Raw genomic sequence first — 21,756 nt, 5'->3', positions numbered from 1 at the left:
AAACTGGGCTCTAAATCTGTCTGACTAAAGTTGGCTACCTATGTTTTTGCTGACTTAGTTTTCTCAAGTTATATGTTTTTGTATGTACCAGCACCTACCTTTTTGCTCACTTACTTGTTCCACATGTTTGTATTGGTGTCAAAATCTCAGATGCAGGTACACAAACATATACCCACATAGAACCTGCTTCAGTACAGAACCACCCCTCCCCCCCCACTGACTTCAACATCCCTAGTTTTCATCTGTTGCCTCACAGTGGAACCCATATGGGGTATCATCAAACAATTACATCTCATATTTGATGGGGACCACATCCTGAAACAAATCTTTCCTGAACCCCCTCTTTGGGCCTTCAAACAACTCCCCCAACCTCGTCAAGTTCATCATCAGAACCAGGCTCCCCACAGACCAGGACCCACCAACTCAAAGCAGCACCAGACCCTGCCAGAACAATAGATGCAAAACCTGCAGATGGATCTCCACTGCTACAATGATCAATACACCCCACAACACACCTTTCAAGATCCATGGGTCCTACACATACTTACTGCAACGTGGTGTATCTCATCCAGTGCACTAAATGCCCCATAACAAATCTGTGGGTGAAATCAGCCAATCACTACACTCTTGAATGAACTCACACAGAAAAATGATAAAAGATAAAACCACTACAATCACTCTTGGGTAAACATTTTTGACAAAGCAATCACTCCATACCTGATCTTTCAGGACTTGTCCTCAAAGGAAACCTGCACAACACCTTCAAAAGGTGAGCCTGGTTTCATGGCTCATTACAACAATTTGTAACACACCTGCCTGCCAATCTGCAATAGTCCACTTCAAACCCCTTTTGAATAACAGTCTAATTCTTATTGCCCACTCCATTTCAAGGGGCTGGCTACAACGTGTACTCCTTATACTTAACAGTCAGCCCCAACTTGTGTCTAGCTCAGACACTCTGATTTCCTTCCCCAGACCTGAAAAAGAGCTTTGTGTAGCTCTAAACTTTGTACCTTCCACCCACAGATGTTGGTTCAGTAAACTATATTACTTCACCTTTCTTGTCTCTCTCATATCCCAGGACCAATATGCATACAACAACACTGCAAAAACCAAACAAACAAAAAACCAATTTTCAGCAATATCCCCCCCCCTTTTGGTCAAAATGTGAAAAGTTATTGAAAAATGTCAAGATTCAAAAAATTGTAACCAGCATAAGCATATTAGGTAGTTAACTGCCTTATTATCAGATCTTCATGTGTCAATCCTGTAGTCTTCACATCAGTATCTGAGGTTTTTCTTCTGTAAAAACTAAGTTGTTGATAAGGGAAAATGTAAAGAAAATTAGGAACTCAGTTTTCAGCCAGAACCTTTGGAAAACTTTGGCTGTAGAAGGATTGTGGGCTGTACATTTGCCCGGGCTATTGTTATGCTGCTGTATTTTCCTTAACCCTTGTTCTCTCAGTGGGGCTACCTGGAACCAAGTTAGGCTGTGGAGAAGGTGGATGTGGTGCTTGCACTGTTATGATATCCAAGTTTGACAACTCCCAGAAGAAAATCGTGTATCCTTTGCAAGCTGAACCTGTAAACTGAGATGGAAATGAAAATAGTCATGAATCCAGGTTTTTCCCTTTAGGATGCAGCATGTTTATGATTAAAGAAATGTAGTTACATAATGTTATGTTTCTGCCAAAGCCTCAGTCCACAATTCAGGACATAAACTCAGCAGGTACAAGAAGTTATTTCCTCCAACAGTATTGTACAATGCTTATGAAGATTTTACATCTTGCCTTGAAGGATGAGCACAGGTTCTTGTGACAGACCAGATGTCAGCTTAGATGGTCTTTCCCGATATGGTGGTAAGCTTTATAACCCTAATGTAGCATTCTCCTATTGCAATGCAGCCCCGCTTTTGCCCTGGCAAGAATAAAATAACAATTATCCTGCTAGGATCTTTATTACTATTACATTTTTGGAATCACCTGGCTTCTGTGTATCTGTTGATATCCACTGTATCTGCAGCTATCCATTTAATCTGCAAAACAATTCTTTCTGTTTGGCACATGGAATTATGTTCTTGGTTCTTGATCGTTTGTGGAGCTAAGCAATGAAATCAAACCAAGAAGAAGTAAAACACTGATTATTTTTTCTGTGGAGAAAGGCAGAAACTTCAAATAGTGAAAATGCCATGGGTATTTTACCATGGGTTGGTGAACATCTCTAATGAGGTCAGAGGGTGACCAAGAAAAGAAAAAATATGGTATCTCATTAATAAATCCCTTCAATCATTCTGTCCCCTAGCAGCCAGAATATTTATTTATTTGATTTATTTTTAAGGTTATGCAGGTTGCAGGGATCAGGAGAGCTAAGTATGAGGAAAGTTCTGGCTACATTGTTTGATTTCATCTTTAATCAGAGACATTTTCACTTTGTTCACCACCTACAAGAGGTGTGTCTGAGCCATCTGAGCACAGGACCGGAAGCCAGGAACTCCGAAGTTATTATTTCCAGCTCTCACGAGTGGCCTGGGCAAGTCATGTGACATCTCTGCCTGTTTCCCTATTTGCTGTATACTCATTTAAACTGCCTACAGAGATGTTGTGAGGCCTAAATAGTTAGTTTAATGTTTATAAGCACTTTGAGAAAGACTAGTGCTGTTACCACTGGCCCAAATCCTGCTGTTCTTGCTCAGGTGAGTTTTGCTTGAGTTTGGGCTGCAGGATTTGGCTGGTTGTTAATAAATAGGTTTGTACGCTACACCCATCACCATGGCATCTGAGTTCCTTTCAGAGGTGCATTAAGCAACAAAGGGTGCATTTGGAAATTTCCACCTGGCCCTTCCCATCCAATGAAGAAGGTCTAGATATGTCCTTGAGAGTTTCAGACTTCACAAGGACTCTGTTTTGCCTGAGTGGAGCTGTCATGAGTCCATTGTTCTGTCACAGGCAACATTGCCTTTCTTTAGCCCATTTGCTCGTCATAACCAGGCTGCCTGGAATTGCAACTGTATATATCAGAGACTGCAAAGCAGGCAAGCGTCATGATTCCCTGTTTCCTTTGTTGAGCACTGTGGGCAAATGATTTTACAAATGAAGTGACCTTAACTTATGGTCCTAGCCACTACTCTGTAAATGCTTGTCTGTTCCCCATCTGCGCATTGCATCACGTAGCAGTGACTACTGTCGAAGGCATAGGGAGCACAAAGACAAGGTTGCATCCCGTCCAGGTGAGCTGTCTCTCTGCCGTTAAGTCTTAAGCCAATGTAACCTGTGGCAGGCCTCTTTTGCGGACTCACCCTGTTAGCGGAGGGTTCTAACACCTGGTAAGTTGCTGCTTTCTGCTGACCCCTTAGGGGCATGCATGGCTTGTTAGCTCTACCCTGGATAGAAGGGAGGTGGGAACAGCTCCTTGGGCAGTGGGACCATGGGCCTGGGACAGACAGCTTCTACTGGAGGAACTCTTGGAACAGCCTGCCCTGGGAGGAATACTTGGGTTGTTCTTACTTTCCATGTTAATAAAGCCAAAGCCCGGAGGGTGTGGGTTTCACCTTAGACCATGTGCGCAGACTTTGCTGGTAGTGGGAATGGCACCTCCGCACATGTCTATATTGTAACTCTCTGTTTTAAGCAAGCATGATATTAGGTGTCATTCTAGCTACACTGCTAGTGTTTTTGCTTTGGCCCTGCAACGTTGTATTGATCCAAGTCCTACACCATGAGTGATCTGGTGGCTAAAGCACAGGACTGGGAGCAGGGCTGCGCAGGGCCTAGGTAGAACAAAAATTTCAGTTTGCCCAAGGGCCCCCAAAATGATGGATACGTGGCTGCGGCAAATTTGAGTGAGAGGCATTGTGACCTGGCGCATGAGGTCGCAGTGCTACTCCTGCTTGGTGCCCGCCATCAATAGTACGAAGAGTGACACCCCTGCCCTAGCTGGGCCCACGTTCCACTGTTGCTGGTGTTGGCATCATTGAACCAGACCTGAGGCAACCCACCATGCTGAGAGCCCAGAAGTCGGAGTAGGGTCGGGGGTTGGGAATACCGCTTCAGCTGGCAGTGGCGCCAGAGCTCAGGGAGAGGCAGGACTGGAAGCGGCCCCTTGGCTGCATACAGGCAGAACCCCCACATCCTCATGGGGGTGGGCAGCAACCCTACAGGCCTGGGCCCTCTCTTACCTGCCATCTTCTTTAACCTCTTTCATCTCCATGGTAATATTTTGGAAGGGCTGGAGGCCACAGTTTCAGATTTCGTCCTTCCTGGGTCCCTCGAAACCTCTGTGTGGCCCTGACTGGGAGTCAGGAAATCTAAGTTCTATTATTGGCTTTGCCTTGGCCTTCCTGGATGACCTCGGTCAGGAACTCAGCGTGCCTCAGTTTCTCTACCTATAACATCGGGATATTACTATTTACCTCCCTCACAGGGGCAATGCTGAGGATTAATTCAGTAATGTTTCCAAAGGGTTCTGGAAGTTGTGAGAGAATGTGTTACTATTATACGGTGATACTACAGTGCAGTTTTTGGAGGCACTAGTTGTTTTATCTTTGACAGAGATGCTGCCCTTGAGATGGAAATTAAGTTTTCCTTTGCACATAGCTAGCAGTTTGTACAGATTCTTTCCATGATGGTAAACCACAAAGAGAGAACACTTAGACCTAAAGTGAGATGGATGGAGATTGGGTGGCTCCAATTGGATAGAGCTTTTTCCTTTCCCTACCACCTCCCCTCCCCCCGGGATCCAAACACATAAGCTTTGAGGGAAAAGGGTTTGAAATCCAAAGACACATCTGATTCTGACCAATAGCCCCTATCTTTATGATGGATCAAATGGAAACCCAGGGACTCAAATACACCTGGGGTAAAATCCTGGACCCAAAGAATTCTATGGCAAAACTCCCATCAATTTCAGTAAGCCAGGATTTAGGGGGTGTCTGAAATCCAGACCCCTATTTTGCAGTATGAATTCATCTCGTGAGTCTGTTTGAAACCCATCTGAATGGACTAAGGCCTTGTCTATACTTCAGGGAAAAGTCGATCTAAGCGACGCAATTTGAGTTAACGTGAATAGCGTAACTCAAGTTGATGTAGCTTATATCTGCTTACCGCACGGTCCACACTACGGGATGTCGACGGGAGATGCTCTCTCGTCGACTCCCCTTACTCTTCTTGATTCAGGGGAGCACAGGAATCAATGGGACAGTGATCTGCAGTCAATTTAGCGCTAAATCGACTGCTGATACATCAATCGCTGCGTGTCAATCCCCCAGTAAGTGTAGACAAACCCTAACTCCTTTGGGAGGATCTGCCCAGAGACGTGAGGAAGCGCTGGCTAATGAGGTCAGAAAATCAGCGTAGTACTGCTAACAAGAGCTGTTTGTGTTTTGGTCACTTTTTCCTCTCAGGAGAGAATAGCAAAAAGCCATGGATCCCAGTGTGGCTTTTGCACTCCTGGCATTGTCATGTCCATGTATGCATTACTTCGCAACAGACCTCAACCAAACATGGAGGAGATTGAAGAGAATTTTCAAGGTAATGCCTGTTCCAAAACAGACCTGCAGGCATGCATCGTGTGCTTTTTTGGGGGCTACATTTCCCTCCCCAAGTGGGACAGAGTGCACCTAACCTGATTGCTTTAAAACTGGCCAGTTACTATCAAAGTAAGACCCAGATTGTCCAGAATGAGCTGTTCACAGGGCCGGCTCCAGGCACCAGCTTATCAAGCAGGTGCTTGGGGCAGCCACTCCCGAGCGGGGTGGCACTTTCAGGTATTCGGCGGCAATTTGGCGGAGGGTCCCTCACTCCCACTCGGAGCGAAGGACCTCCCGCTGAATTGCCGCAGATCGCGATCGTGGCTTTTTTTTTTTTTTTGGCTGCTTGAGGCGGCAAAACACCTGGAGCTGGCCCTGGCTGTTCACATTACATTGCTCAGAAGTGTGAAGTGAACAGATTCTGGCTGGAAATAGAAGAGAATTCTCATTGTTGTTGTGAATTATCTGCATTACCACAGTGAATAGGAGCCCCAGTCATATACCAGAGCCCCATGTGCTAGGTGCTGTGCAAACACAGAACAAAAGGGTGGTCTCTGCCCTAAGGAGCTTACAAACTAAATAAATCACCTTATGGTGGGTGGGGGAAACTCCTCGCTGGCATAGATCCAATGGAGATGACAGAGGTAGCTTCTGCACCAACCACCAGCCCCACATATAGGGGTGTGCCCTGGGTTGGGGATGTGGAGGAGCAAAACTCTGTTATGCCAATTCTCCTCTTGTATAGGCTAGAGCAATCTCTTGGCTGCTTTAACTAATGCCGGGGCTGGGATTGGGCTCGTGCTGAGTCATGGAGTTGTGACCGGCACGACCGTGGCCATGCCTGCTGAAGAGAGGTCAGCCACAGGAGAGAAATGAGCTCCATCTTGCTCCAGACGTTAGGTAACCGGCATGTTGAGATTAAACACGTGCAATCAAGGCAGCTGAATGCTAAATAGGGATAGTTGAAATTTTTGAAATGTCAGAGAAAATTTTCATTGCAATTTTGAATTTCTACATAAAAAAGAAAGTGGTGGATTTTGTGCAGAAATAGTCCCAAAATTTTACTTCCTCCCATTTTTTGATCAGCTCTATCTAATGCTGAGTTGGGGAAGCCCCTCACAGACTCAGCCTCTGATGTGTGCACAGAAATTCTTGACTGAATGACTCTTAACCTTTATCCCTTTTGCACTGGCCATGCAGGAAACTTGTGTCGCTGTACAGGATACAGACCCATTCTGCAGGGGTACAGGACATTTGCTAAAGTAAGTGGCCTCAGATAACATTGCCAATTTCTGGAAGGCATTCAGCAGGCTGACTTGCTCAACTGTGGATAAAATACACTGTTGGACTGGGAGAAAAAGGGAATACATTTGCCAACCAACTCCCCCTAACTCCCCAACCAAATCCTAAACACAGCCCTGGATCCTGTCAGTACGTTTGTTACATACTGATAACATGACAAGACCTACTCATTAACAGCAGTTGCTCAGGTTAGCTCCCTTTAATAATTAGAGTGCTCAGTGCGGTGGGCCCATGTCAGGTCACCCATAAGCAGGCCTCTTTTTACAGTGCTTTTGCTAAGGCTCTTAAAAATACAGCATCCCACAAAACAGAGCAGCTCCCAGATCACCAAGGTATGTGCAGGTATAGAAAGGTGCCTAACTACGGTGCATGACTAGGGACATACAGCCGCAGAGGCCAATTGGGCAATTACTTTTATGAGAGTTGAACTGCAAAACTAAAATGACAATGGTGTTAAGCTGAAATGTCAGCGCTGAGTATACCCCTCCCCCCACCCACTACCCACCTGGGGTGGGGCATTAAGCACAGCCATACACTTTTTAAACTTATTTTTAAAAAAGTCTCCTCCGGGGGTTGCATGGAGAAATGGAGCATCTAGATACTACACTGATTGGTATTATGGATGTACCTCAGATGGGTAGTGAACATCAAGATATAAAGCAACGATTTAGCATGGTGCACGTGTATATTATACTGTGTAATGGATGAAATTAAAGAGAGGTAATTGTGAAACCCATTACACACTGGAGCAATCTCCGAAAGGAGATGGTGGAAGCTCCACTACTTGAGTTATTTAAAACTAAACTGCATAGAATATGCTGTAAAGGGCCATTCAAACCCACTGTAAGGGAGAGACCTAATTATTTGGCATCTTCCATCTCCAATTTCTCTGTTTCTGTGATAGAAATTATAAATGGATGAACAATTGCTTTTGCAAGTGAATGAAACCTATTTAGCTTGCTTGAAATCTACAGGTTTTTCTCTAAGCAATTTTTTGCCCATGTAGGACTGGAGTTCCTGTGGGAAAGGAATCAATGGCCCAGGCTGCTGTATGACTGGAAAGGATGGAGGCTGTTGTGGTAGAAAAGTCAAGGACCCGGGCTGCTGCATGAACGAGAAAAAAGACAATGCAGTAAGGCCTTGCCACACCTTTATTTTTTCTCCTCTTCTTTCTTTTCACTATCCTTTGTTAGCGTTTTGTAATTCAACTTTTATTTTGTATGTGCCAAAGCCTGAATCTTTACTCTGATCTTATTGAGGCAAAGCACCTCAGACTGAGGGCTTGTCTACACTTAAAATGCTATAGCAGCACGGCTGTGACACTTCAGTGTAGACACTACCTAAGCCAATGGGAGGGCTCTCCCCTCAGCTTATGTAATCCACCTCCCTGAGAGGTGGTAGCTAGGTCGAATTTGAATTCTGAAGAGAATTTTTCTGTCGACCTAGCACTGTCTACACAGGGACTCAGGTCAGCTTATCAACACTGCTCAGATTGTGGATTTTTCACACCCTGACCAATTTTGTTAAACCAACCAGGCCTCACTTTGCTTTTATTTGATCCGTGCTCAGGCAAATCTACCACTGAGTCTATTCAATTATCCCAGTCTAACATCGCTATAAGTGAGACTGGAATAAAACCCTGTGTGTTTAGCCAGGCAAACTCCTGCTAAATATAAGTGGGGAGTTCAAGTTCTGGGCCATTGTTTAATTCATCTGTCTGTGTAATTCCACTCTATTAGTTGTACTGTTCATCGTTTAACACAATAACGAGAAGCATTGTATTAGAAAGGAAAAATGAACCAGAGTTACATGTAGACATAGTTAAGTCCTCTTGTTTTGAGAAAAGAAATTTCTCTAACGGCACTTTGCTTTGTTTAACAGGCAATGGTGTCCTCCATCTTGTTCAACCCAGCTGAGTTCCAGCCTTTGGATCCCACCCAGGAGCCTATCTTCCCTCCAGAGTTGCTGGTAGGCGCATTCATGCAGCAGTGAATGCAGCTCATTGGCCTGTTTCTCTCACACGGGGGTTGAGTGACTCATGTGGTTCTTGCCCCAAGGAGCTTACGGTGTAAAAGACAGGCACCAGAGCAGGCATTAGCATTCCAGTCTTTCACATAAGAGCCCTGCCAGCAGAGGCTTTCCATGGGATACACAGGATAAGTTGAATCAGTGCATCCCCCAGCTGCCCAGGCCAGGCCATTTCCGGTCAGCACTACTCACTTTCAGAGCTGCTCTGACTTCCTCTCCAATCATCCCCCACCTCCCTATGAAGGAACAATTATGAAGGCTTGTGTCCCTGCAATCCCACGCTGTGCAGACTTTCTACCAGCAGATGCCCTGCACACTGATTGTACCATTATAGCCCAGGGTTGGGTCCACCAGGTGGGTGTGTTCTTCACCTCCTATACATTTAACAAATCACCCTTAAAACTCAGTTGTTAGTTCTACGGCTGCTGGCAGCTCCCCCTGACCCAACCCAATATTAGCCAGTACGCTGGTGCTCCCTTCATGAGTTTGTTTATGCCAACACCAGCGCCCTCTGTTTTATTTGTAAGACATTCCCGTGTTACTGGAGGGCAGCGATTTGGGCTGACTCCTATCTAGTTTCCTCTTCTAATAAGCAGCAATCACGCGATAGGGAGAATTGGCAAAAACAAAGCCGGGGCAGGGATTCTTGATGGAAGCATTTCATGATCTGAGTCTGTCCCATTTTATTTTCTCAGACACAGAAAGACAAACCCCAGGAAAAGCTGTGCTTCAAAGGCGAGCGTGTGATGTGGATACGGCCCACGACACTCAAGGAGCTGCTGGCACTCAAGGCCCAGTACCCTGATGCTAAGCTCGTTGTAGGGAACACAGAAGTTGGTAAGAGGAAGAGCTGAGGCTCAGTTTGAGCAGTTGCTAAAGTTATCCACAGAAGGGTTTTCCCAAGCACGATGCAAAACCCGTTTGGACTTCCTTAAAGCAGCCCGAGTTAAACCCCCGTGAGAGTGGTTTCTGGAGGGCATGTCGGGGAGGATTTTACTTCTTCCCACATGGATCAGTCTCATGAACATCCTTGTGTCCTGTTTGTGGGAGCAAGCTAAATAAGTGCTAATTCAGATTGGTGGGCCTTTCGTTCTAACTTGGTGCCAGTTGTTAATGGGTTGTTGACAAGAAGAGGCACACAGATACACAACAGATTGCTCTGGTTTTCGCAGGAAGAGAAGAGAGACACTGAAAATGTACTTGGGTGAATCCAGTCCTGAAACTTTCAACCATTTGTCTGAAGTTGTCCAGGGACTTGGCAAACCTCTTAGGAGCGAGAGTTTGCAGGGCTCTCAACCTTTTTTTTTTTTTTTTGGCAGGGGGTGGAGAGGGAGAGAGAGATTTGCAAAGCACTCTGATTTCATGAACAATTCCCCTCCTGCTATCTAATCCTATTTTCCCGGTTAAGTGCTGTTCAGCCTAACCCGATGATAGCAATGAGTCAGTAATGTCCACATGCAGTCTGGGTGCTCCTTCACAGGGGAAGAGGTTGGTGGATATTGCAGATTGGAGAGACATCTCATGGGTTCTAGCCCTGAAATGTCATTACACAAATGCCACCATTGGCCAGTGATAAATGTGGCCCTTCTTCGGGAACTCTTTAAGCCGTTACATAACCGGAATAGGATGTGGTTACTGAAGTTCACTGATCTTTGTTACACAACAAAGCTGCCTTTTCCCTGAGAAGCATCTAACTCAGGGAGTCTTGTTTTCCTTTGAGGTATTGAGATGAGGTTAAAGAACATGCTGTATCCAGTGATAATAGCACCAGCTTGGATCCCTGAAATGACCTTTGTTCAGCACACAGAGGAGGGTAGGTAATGAGTATTCATAACGCTATACAGTCAGTGTGGTCTTTGGGAAAGGTACAAGGGAGGGGCTGGGGACACCGCCCCAAAAACAGAGAAACTAGAACTGCTTTGATTAGGATGAAGGGCCCCCTTCTTTTATTCCCATCACCTTTTCTGAGGCCAGATCAGTTCAGCTTATTCATGCTAGGAGTCCCACTGAAATCAATAGAGCAAGTTGACTCAGGGAAGCACACGTTAGCTGCTCATCATTATTCTGAGAATAACTAGTTGAATGGTTTCCCCTTTACTGGGAGTAGATGAGGGGGAAGGCAGAGCTGAGTTAAATTTAAATTTCAATACAAGGATTTCACAGTGCCCAGATGTTGTAAAGATCTGGAAACACATAGTAGTAAGGGCCAGAAATGGTCATTACTGGGAAAAATATTAGAAATTTCATAGCAGTTCCATGTGAGGTGGTTTATGCAAATTAATGGATTAATTTGCATATTAGCAAATAATTTGCAAATGACCATAATCTTTCGTTTTAAAAAATTGTGCTTATAAGCCAGTGGTTTGGTAGCCCATATGAATGAAGTCCTGAGCTTATCTGGCTGGCAGAAGCAGGGCAAACTTCCTATACACTTTGCCCTGCCAGTATGACTCAACCTCTAGGGATATGTCTATGCTGCAATTTAAGCGCAGGGTTAGTGGGACTTGAGTCAAATGACCCATGTTAGGGAACTTTGGACTTGAGCATCTATGTTGTATATTAACCCTATCTTAAGACTTTTCTAACCCAAGCTCAAATCTAGGGCTCTGGCATCCGCCCTGCAGGGTGCAGACCCAAGTCAAAATAACCATATCCCAGAGTCCCTAGCACTCCCTCTCCTTCCCCCCACCCCCAAATATGGCTGCTCTAGCTCTACGACCTTGGTGCACTGTGGGAAAACGTTATTGCCCACCCTGCACATTAGCAGGAAGCAGATCGCTTTGCAAAAGGCATGATCAGTCTGTGCTCCTTTGCAAACCCAGGAGGCTCTCTGATCGTGCGCTTGCAGATTGGTGATCAGAACAGAATAGGTTAATGCTGACCTTAGCGGCGGCCATTTGCAAAGGTGGGGTGGCTTCCATTTCCAATAGAGTGGATGGCAGATTTTTGGGATGAAGAAGAGTAAGGAAGTTGTCCCATGGAATTGTGGGATACTGCTGGCTGACTCCCAGGATCCTAGTCAAGTGGGGCAATAGGGTTTGGACCCTGGGTCCTGACATAACTTGAGCATGGATCCTCCAGCCCTGCAGGGTCCTGAGACCCTGAGTCCGAGCCCTGAGTTAGTACATTTGCAGTGTAGTCGCAAGGGGATTAGGCTTGAGTCCAGGCTCAGGCATGGGCTTAGGTTGCAGTGTAGACGTACCCTAGACAGTGGTGGCTCTAGACATTTTGCCGCCCCAAGCATGGCGTCATGCCACGGGGGGCGCTCTGCCGGTCCCGCGGCTCCAGTGGACCTCCCGCAGGCACACCTGTGGGAGGTCCACCGGAGCCGCGGGACCAGCGGACCCTCCACAGGCAAGCTGCCCTCCCGGCGACCGGCAGAGCGCCCCCCGTGGCATGCCGCCCCTGACCCTAGAAGTAATTCAGTATCCATGGTCCAGTGGAGTTCTTCACCTCTTTGTTGAGCCTAGCAACTCATATAAAGCTTAGTGTTTAGTTTATTATGTGAGAGTTGGAATTTAAATGCACCAGACTCATCTCAGATAGGGGCTCCCGTTAGATAGGAACAACCTGTATGTCACACTGACAACCTATGAGTGAAAGTTTCTGTAGCTCATGAGCAATTCCCAGATGCGTTTAGTCTCCCAATAAGTGCTGGCATAAGAGTGGTGGTTGGTATAGTTGTGGGCAGTTCCTAATTGGTGGGTGCAGTTTGTGCGTGTGCCTGTTGTTGGTGAACTGTGTGGTTTAGTGCATGTTTGGTCAGAAGTGGTTGAAAATTTTCAAGCGGAAAATGGTATTAGTGAATGAATGAAAAAAAAATTTTATGGGAAAAATGCAGTGCCTCATGCACCTTCCTCTGCAAGTGCCCCGGTGTCACTGTCTTCCTGGGAAACGTACACCTTGGCTATTGGTAAAAATTCTGTTGTTCTCCCTTGTAGGTATTACCTTTGGTGCTGCCTGCACCCTGAGCTGTGTAGAAGTGGTGCTGAAAAAAGCTGTGGCTGAGCTTCCTTCCTACAAAACGGAATTGTTCCAGGCTGTACTAGAACAGCTGCGGTGGTTTGCAGGCCCACAGATCAAAAACGTTGCAGTAAGTGACTCAGGAAAGCTAGTGAGCTAACGCTGGCGGGAGGGGCAGGAAACTTAAATGAAGAAATTATTCAGATTGAATAATCGACCCTGACAGTATCACATGCCTAGTGCTCCTCTTATTATGCTGGGACATCTGAAAGACATTGTGCCCCTATTTGAAAGACATGATGTCTCTTGCTTGTGGATTCTTTTCCAATAAAATTCTATTGCAGGCCCATGTAGGCTGTAGACTATTTTGCCTTATGTTGTCTTAGGTTGCTATATGACAGTGTCTCAACAAGAGCTACACGTACCCCTGGGGTACTCAGAACTCTTCCAGGGGGTACATCAACTCATACAGATATTTGCCTAGTTTTATAACAGGCTACATAAAAAGCTCTAGTGAAGTCAGTACAAACTAAAATTTCATACGCACAATGATTTATTTATACTGCTCTTTATACTATACACTGAAACATAAGTACAGTATTTACATTCCAATTGATTTATTTTATAATTATATGGTAAAATCAGAAAGTAAGCAATGTTTCAATAATTGTGCGCTGTGACACGTTTTGTATTTTTTATCTGATTTTGTAAGCAAGTACTTTTTAAGTGAGGTGAAACTTGGGGGTACGCAAGACAAATCAGACTCCTGAAAGGAGTAGGGTAGTCTGGAAAGGTTGAGCGCCACTGCTATATGACATGGGCAGCTCACCAAGGAAAAGCAGAAGGAATCTGCTGCATTCATTACTATTACTAGACAAATGGGAAAACTCTAGAGCAGCCTGGAAATGAGGAGACATTTAACAAAGAAGCATTTAGGGTGGATTCAAAACTGCAAAGGGTCATTAAAACAAAAGCCTGACCAGGAAGCCTCAGAGCATTGACCCCCATAATTCTTCTGTAAGCAAAAGAGACTCTGTCTTCTACAGTCTCTGCTACAGCTTCAGAAGGCAGCCCTCAGCAGGGGCTTATCAGGAGTGGTGATACGACAGGGCTGCCTGAATGACACTGGCTGTACCTGGGTTCAGGTGCTCTTTGGGTGCTGAAAAGCAGACCTGACATGGCTTTTTCCTGGTCTGAGTCTTCCGATGCCCACGGTGTTTTGACTCTGTAAGGAAGATGAGAGATAGGCATAGGTGGGTTGGAAAGGCCTGTCATACCTCAGTGAGACTCTAACATGGTCATCCTGCTCAGTGATGAGTGTGGAAGCTGATACTGCCTTGACGCTTAGAGGGTGCATCTTCCCTGAACTCTGCAAAGCCCAGTTCAAGCCCTGCTTTTAGGGCTAACCAAGAATGTGAGCATCTAATGATCCTACTAGATATCTCCTCTGTGCTTTGCAAGTTATCTAGGGCTATGTTTTTTGAGGCTCAGAGACCAGTTAAATAAGAAAATCACTTTTAAAGCAGGCTGAAAAACCTGACATGAGGCCTTATGCTGCAAGGTTATAAGTGTCCTCAATTCCCAGCACAGCCAATGGGAACTGAGCCATTGAGCATTTCTCAGGAGGTGCTCTGCACCTTGCAGGATCAGGCCCTTCATCATGGCTCCAATGTTTGAATTTTGGAACCATTATCATGAATGATTAGAGCATGCGGCATTTTTTATGTACGGGTAAGGACCATCCTTGAAAACCATTTCAGTCAAATGCCTGGCTCTGTGGGTTTTATGTGTTTATCATTGGAACTGAATTAAGGCCCTAAAATTGTCACGGTAGCAAAACAAAGCTGAATCTAGCCAAGCTCTAGGGTTACATGTGAATCAGTGATAGTTAGTGTAGCACTAACCATACCTTCCCAGCTGTCTTTTATTCCATGTGTTCGGTTTACTTTATTTCAGGCTCTTGGGGGAAATATAATGACTGCTAGTCCAATTTCCGATCTCAACCCTGTCTTTATGGCATGTGGCAGCAAATTGACTTTGGTGTCAAATGGTAAGTTTATTCAAAGTTTTAAATGACAGTGTGGGATGCAGGTTAATCAATAGTCCTTTCCCATGACTGCTTAGTTCAGGCCAGAACATAGGGGAAAAAACCCTGCATGTTACATTAGGGACTCTGTTTTAGTCTTTCTGGGTGCTAAAGAGCCAGGGAGAAGCACAAGTTCAACAGTCTCAATAAAGAATCCCTTTTGCCTTTGTTATGGCAGATGTTCAAAGGAATCCCACTAACACCCCTTCCTCCTCCCCCGCCACACACAGAAAATTAACTGAAAAGGTCCATTCCTGAGGAAGAAGTAAAGGGATTATGTTGACTGTGGGAGTGAAGTCCGTGTTTCTCATAGTTCCATGGACTGGGCAGGGGACTGGACTAGATGACCTCTCAAGGTCCCTTCCAGTCCTGCGATTCTATGACTCTATGATCCCTGTGGGTCTTTGAGATCAGAGTTGTTGCCTGACTTTTCATAGAATCATAGGACTGGAAAGGACCTCAAGAGATCATCTAGTCCAGTCCCCTGCACTAATGGCAGGACTAAGTATTATTTAGACCATCCCTGACAGGTGTTTGGCTAACCTCCCCTTAAAAATCTCCAGTGATGGAGATTCCACAACCTCCTTGGGCAATTTATTCCAGTGCTTAACCACCCTGACAGGAAATTTTCCTGAATGTCCAACCTAATCTGCACTTGCTGCAATTTAAGCCCATTGCTTCTTGTCGTATCCTCAGAGGGAGGACTGAGCTGAACTTGAGGAAGTAGTTTAGGATTTGGCTAAAAAGAGTTAGAAATTAAGAGGAAAAATAACAGAGATCAGATCAAATGTAGTTTATATAACTGCAAGGTCCTCTCTACATGCCTGACAATCAGGGGCGGCTCTAGGAATTCTGCCGCCCCAAGCACGGCGGCACGCCGCGGGGGGCGCACTGGCGGTCGCAGGTCCTGCAGCTCCGGGGGACCTCTTGCAGACGTACCTGCGGAGTCATGCCTGCGGGAGGTCCACCGGAGCCACGGGACCAGCGGACCCTCCTCAGTCATGCCTGCAGGAGGTCCACCGGAGCTGCCTGCCGCCCTCCCGGCAAAATGCCGCCCCAAGCGTGCGCTTGGCGCGCTGGGGTCTGGAGCCGGCCCTGCGGACAATAATTCTTTACCTTGATGAAATGGGAGATTATTGCCTGATACACTTGCCCAATCATTTGTTTCTTTTTCCTCTCCTTGTTCTACAGAGGGCAGAAGGACTATAAGGATGGATGAAAAGTTCTTTACTGGTTACAGAAAGACAGTACTAAAGCCTAAGGAGATATTGCTTTCCATTGAGATGCCTTACTCTAGGAAGGTGAGATGCTGGAATTAACAATAGTCTAATGGCTGTGTAAAGCTGATCTGGTGTTCCCCTATAGGGGACCCAAAATGTCTAATGCTTCTAATCTAAATTAACCTTTCCTTGAAGACGGACTTCCAGCAGAGATGTGCTTAATTAGCCCCCTACAGGGTGAGCTAGAAGGAAGGTCATTTTTAGAATGGCTGCCCCCCTCTGGATCACAAGTGTTCTGTATTCATTTGGCTATGGTAATATGCCACCAGATGAGGGACTCCAGACATTATTTAAGTCTCTTCTAGTATCTGTCCACCAGACACACATAGACTTTCTCCATGTACTTAACCTTTTAGGCTATCAAGAAATGTGGGTGGTTCCACAGAAGATTAAAAACAAGCCAATGGAAATTATTGGAATATTTTTAACTGCAACAGTTGAGAATATTTTTCTCTGAAGCTATCTGACAATACAATTTTTTAAAATAAATTTTAAGTGTTATGAACATCTCTACATCCTTCTGGGTGATTTTCTAGGAGGTGGGTAAAGATGTGAGTGGGAGAAGCTGAAAGGCTTTTCTACCCAGTGTTTTGGCTAATCTAACAAGATATTCCCCGAAGAAAGTCCCAAACTGGACTTGTTATCCTCAGCCAGTTCCCCACTACAGCTGTTTTTTGGACTCTTCACTGCTAGTTAATTGTCAAAACCAATTCTGCTTGCACTGTGATGGGGTGTTGTGGTTCAGTGCCATCTCCATAAGGAGCAGGATGACAACTCGAGAGGTAAAGTACCAGAGCATTGATCGGTTGACCAGTGAAGTTGTGAGCCATTCCTCACAAGAGTAGGGCTGACATGGGGAAGCAGGCATTGTGGAGAAATGCACAGCTATACATAAGTGAAAACAGAGAGAGGAGCCTACCAAATGCAGGCCTTTAACTAGTACAGGAAGGAATCAGATAAGCAGAACATTTCACCTGAGTGTTTTGGGGCTTTTTTCCCCACCAAGTGAGTTTAGATCTGTCAGAAGGTGCTAGTTTAACATTCCTGCAGATTCAAGTTCCCTATTGATCACAGTGAAGCTGGTGGCATTGCAAACTTCCTCATGCAGTTCTAAAGTAATTAACCATTGGAACAGTTTACCAAGGATTGTGGTGGAGTCTCCATCACTGACAATTTTTAAATGAAGATTGGATGCTTTTCTAAAAGCTATAGGATTTGTTTTGGGGAAGTTCTATGGCCTATGCTATACAGGAGGTCAGACTAGATCATCACTGTGGTCCTTTCTAGCCATGGAATCTATGGATCTTCGTTTCTTGACTGTGCGCTGAAAAGTTAGTCTCTCGGGATAAGAAGGTAGTGCAATCTCTGTGTCTACACAGTCCTTGGCCTATTTGCTGAGACTGTAAACAGAGGGGCTGGTCAGGGTGGTGGTTTTTGCAATGTGGACTTTATTCTGCTGGGACCTGGACTGAGGCCATGAAACTCACTTTGGACTGAGCAATGATCAGATCTGTTCACTACTGGCTTGTTTTGAATTTTAACAAGTCACACAGAGGTAAAAGGCTCTTTTACCTTTTATAGCATTATCAATAATGAATCATACAATTGTCCTCCTCAGAACCTAAATGTTTTCATATCCATTAAGACCACCATGACTGGTGTGGAGAAAGTAGATAAGGAGTGTTATTTACTCCTTCTCATAACACAAGAATTAGGAGTCACCAAATGAAATGCATAGGCAGCAGATTTAAAACAAACAAGAGGAAGTATTCCTTCACACAACACACAGTCAGTCTTTGGAACTCTTTGCCAGAGGATGTTGTGAAGGCCAAGACTATAACAGGGTTCAAAAAAGCACTAGATAATATCATGGCGGGTAGGTCCATCAATGGTTATTAGCCAGGATGGGCTGGGATGGTGTCCCTAGCCTCTGTTTGCCAGAAGCTGGGAATGAGTGACAGGAGATAGATCACTTGATGATGACCTGTTCTGTTCATTCCCTCTGGTGCACCTGGCATTGGCCACTGTTGGAAGACAGGATTCTGGGCTAGATGGACCTTTGGTCTGACCCAGGATGGCCGTTCTTATGTTCTTAATTGACATGACCTGTAGGTCATGCTAGATGCTCACCAGCTGACCTTGAAAAACCAAAGCTACTTTTGAACTCTTGGTATACCATGAACGCTTGACTGATCTTTGGCTTTTGGAGATCAGCTCAGCAAGACAAGTTCTTCAATGGATGTGCAAATCTATATGGTAGGAGGATTTTCCCTCTTCTAAGTGTCAGTCAAGATGTTATGGGATTACAAATTGTGGCAGCTGGTAAACCATGCTAAAGAGAGGCTAGTTTAACATAGTGCTAACACAATCTGATTTTCCATCGTGGTACACCAGTTTTATACTGGTGTAATTCTGTTGATTTCCCTGGTGTCACACCCGTGTAAAGTTGGTATAACAAAATAGAGATTTCAAGCCCCGTGTTCAGCAATCTTCACTGTTGTTCAGTGTTGCTGTAGTTTTGTTACACTGTTGTTTTATCCCATGGAGATGGCATTTCATTGGTGAATGCTGATCCCTCTAGTTTGTATACTTGCACTTTGGGATCTTTTCATCTTGATTTTTGCTCTGTATCCTCAGCTTCATGATGTAAATGGGTTTACCCAGCAGGAGAAAATTCAAAGGGTGACAACCAACCCCTCCTTCATTTCTCAAATTAGTGTCCTCTAATTGTAATGTTATTATTGGACATCTCCACTGACCTCCCTCTTTTGTGATGATTGACGGGGAGGGGGGGAGAGAGGGTGGGTGGGATGGGGGAAGAAGCTCACGTGGCAGTGATGTCCCTGAAAATGTGAACATTGGCTACTACACTTCGTCCATTGAGTTGGCATTGTTAATGTGATGTACGATGGGGATGCTGCAATCTGACACATGTGGGGGAGTGGAAAGAAAAGGGTATTTTGATTTACATGTGTAACTCCTGCTGCTACCGGAAAAACCTCTTCTCTCTGTCTTCACTGCTTGGAGTAAAAAAGATGTGTTTTTACTGCCAAATGACTAATGCAAGTTAGCTAACCCACTGTAAAATCCTAGTGGAGACAAGGCATGGTAGTTTTACCATAGCCTAGCTAGCCAAGGTCAGCAATCTGTTGGGGAGCATAGTGTTGACCTTACGTGGAGCAGGTGCCTTGTTTAGCTTGTCTTAGTTATCTCACTGTAAAAACCGCACCTTTTGGGCAGTGAAGACATAGCCTCAGATATAGAGTCTGCAGGAGATTTGCTGAGTGTCAACCTCTCACTGTCATTTCATTACTGGAAATCTCATTGAAATGCAAAGTGAGGGCAGAGGCTGTATTTCCTCTTTTTTGATAATTAGTGTAACAAGCAAAGTGCGCTGAGATGTACTGGCAAGGAGGGCGCCAATACATGCTGCTCTCATATTATCAACTGGCTGCCCACTAATTAGGGCCATGTGTGGAAAGATGCATGCAGGATGTGAAATGAAAGCTTCAGCTGTGCACTTCCAGTAAATGAGTTTGCAATGCACAAAACCAGGCCCTTGAGAGAGTGCACTCATTACAAACAATAGAGGGATCACTTCTGTCTGCTGCTGCCGGGGAATAATTAACTGACCAGAACTTTCTGCTGCTCAGTGTCTTGCATACATGCCGTCACTGAACACTCTTTACAGAAAACCACTGAAAAGAGTGACATAAAGGGAGTGATTCTTTGCTTACCGCAGGATACCAGTAATTTCAGTGGAAGTTTCTCATCCCCTGCATGGCAGGGAAAGACTAGGTCCAAATATGAACTAAGGCCCTCCTTATCAGCTAGTTGAAGCTGGCATTATTTGTACACACTGAGCATCATTAGTTGCAGGAGAACTGGTGTGCTTTCTATGTTGCAGCTATTTGTGCCCTAAAGAAAATATTCTGAAAAAGAAAAGGTTCCTGCTGGTGCACTCCTGGTACACAGCAAGAATGCGAGGCAGCTGTTATGCTCCAGCATGGATGTGAGTCAAGTGCTCGGCAAAGTCTTGTGCACTGGGCAGAACAAAGTCGCAAACCCCTTGCCCACCAACTCCCTTATTCCATCAAATGCCATCCTCTGTGTGCAGTTTGGACAAGTTTAGCTGCATGCTGACCTTTTAGACAGGAGTAAGTTGTAGCCACACATCAGCAATCCCCGTCAAGCAGGATTGGGTTCCCTGGTGCCCCTGGAGCTATACTGATTTACACTAACTAAGGTATGTCTACACTAGAGAGCTTACAATGGCACAGCTGTATTGAAGCAGCTGCGCCTCTGTAAGATCTCTCCTCTATGACGACTGGAGAGCTCTCCCGTTGGCATAATTAATCCACCCACAACAAGCAGCGGTAGAAGCTCTCCCGCTACATAGTGCTGTGCACGCTAGCCCATATGCCAATGTAATGTATGTCACTCGTGTGTGTGTGTGTGTGTGTAATATTCATACCCCTGAGCGATATAACGTTTGCCAACATAAGTGGTAGTGTAGACATAGCCTTAGATTCTGGCCCCAGATGTTTAGCTGATTTCCCTTAATCTGCATTTAGCTCAGCAATTCGGCAATTGCCTGTTTTACACACATGCATGCTGGCTTTTGAGTGCACACTTTGATCCACCTGCAGTTCTTGTTAATTAATTAATTAATTAATTAATGGAGCCTCGCTCAAAATTTGGCTTGCAGGGTGAAAAACTTTGAGCAGTTAGTTATAAGGAGTAGGCAGAAATTAAGAGATGGAAGCAAGGGAGAAAAGAAGAGGAATATTTTGGAATGAGGCAAAGAGGCAATAAGTTGGAGCAATACAGGGAGTCCATGCCAGATACTAGGATCTGCTGAAGAGAACTGCCTGAGATTTTTTTAAAAAGTAAAAGGAATGGTGGAAGTCCCATTGCTGGAGACTGGATAAAGCCCTGCCGGAGAACAAGCTGAATGAACAAGTTAAGAGGTGTTTGGATCCATGCTCTTAGTCTGACCCATTTTAGAGCTGGGAGCCAGGTGTGAAATTTAGTTCTGTATTTGAGTTAAAATTTCAAGGACTCCCTTGGAATTAAGGATCTAATTTTTTTAAAATTAGGCCTGTATTTAATTAACATGAGAAAAAGATGGAATTGTTGAGAGAGGGAAATAGAGCTGGGTGAAATTTTTCCTCTGAAGCTTTTTTTCTCCAAAAAAATGCAGAGGTGATGACCCAAACATTTAATGAATTCATGTTGAATTTGCCAAACTGTTTTGCTAAAAAAAAAAATTAAAAATTTCACAAAAAACTTAAAGCATTTCATTTTGACATTTGCTGTTGAAGTGGTTTGATTGTTTTGAATAGAAATGACTTTTCATTTAGAAATCTACTTTACTTTTATTTCATTTTTTTAAAAGGTAAAAATTCTCAAAAACAAAATGAAATGTTTAGTTTTGCATGAAACATTTTGTCCAGACACACAAAATGTTTTCAACTTATTCATTTGCCAAAAAATTAAAACATTTTTTTAAAATAATGTTTTGGTTTGGCCAGTGAACCAAAAAATCAGTTACTCATATAGCTGTAGTGTGA

General features: G+C 44.7%; 1 protein-coding gene across 1 annotated transcript in view; it reads left to right on the top strand.

The window, feature by feature from the left end:
- The window catches only part of XDH (xanthine dehydrogenase), a 73,445-nt gene that overhangs the window by 13,832 nt on the left and 37,857 nt on the right, over window positions 1–21,756 (top strand). The window contains 11 exon segments of the mRNA XM_045009723.1: window positions 1,466–1,562; window positions 3,118–3,226; window positions 5,399–5,525; window positions 6,725–6,786; window positions 7,833–7,958; window positions 8,708–8,794; window positions 9,550–9,691; window positions 10,575–10,667; window positions 12,796–12,947; window positions 14,774–14,867; window positions 16,095–16,204. Coding sequence (XP_044865658.1) covers window positions 1,466–1,562; window positions 3,118–3,226; window positions 5,399–5,525; window positions 6,725–6,786; window positions 7,833–7,958; window positions 8,708–8,794; window positions 9,550–9,691; window positions 10,575–10,667; window positions 12,796–12,947; window positions 14,774–14,867; window positions 16,095–16,204 — 1,199 coding nt within the window.

Source organism: Mauremys mutica, chromosome 3 (genome assembly GCF_020497125.1).
Source record: "Mauremys mutica isolate MM-2020 ecotype Southern chromosome 3, ASM2049712v1, whole genome shotgun sequence".
NCBI classification, from domain to species: domain Eukaryota; kingdom Metazoa; phylum Chordata; order Testudines; family Geoemydidae; genus Mauremys; species Mauremys mutica.
This window is presented reverse-complemented; position numbering and strand designations above follow the sequence as displayed.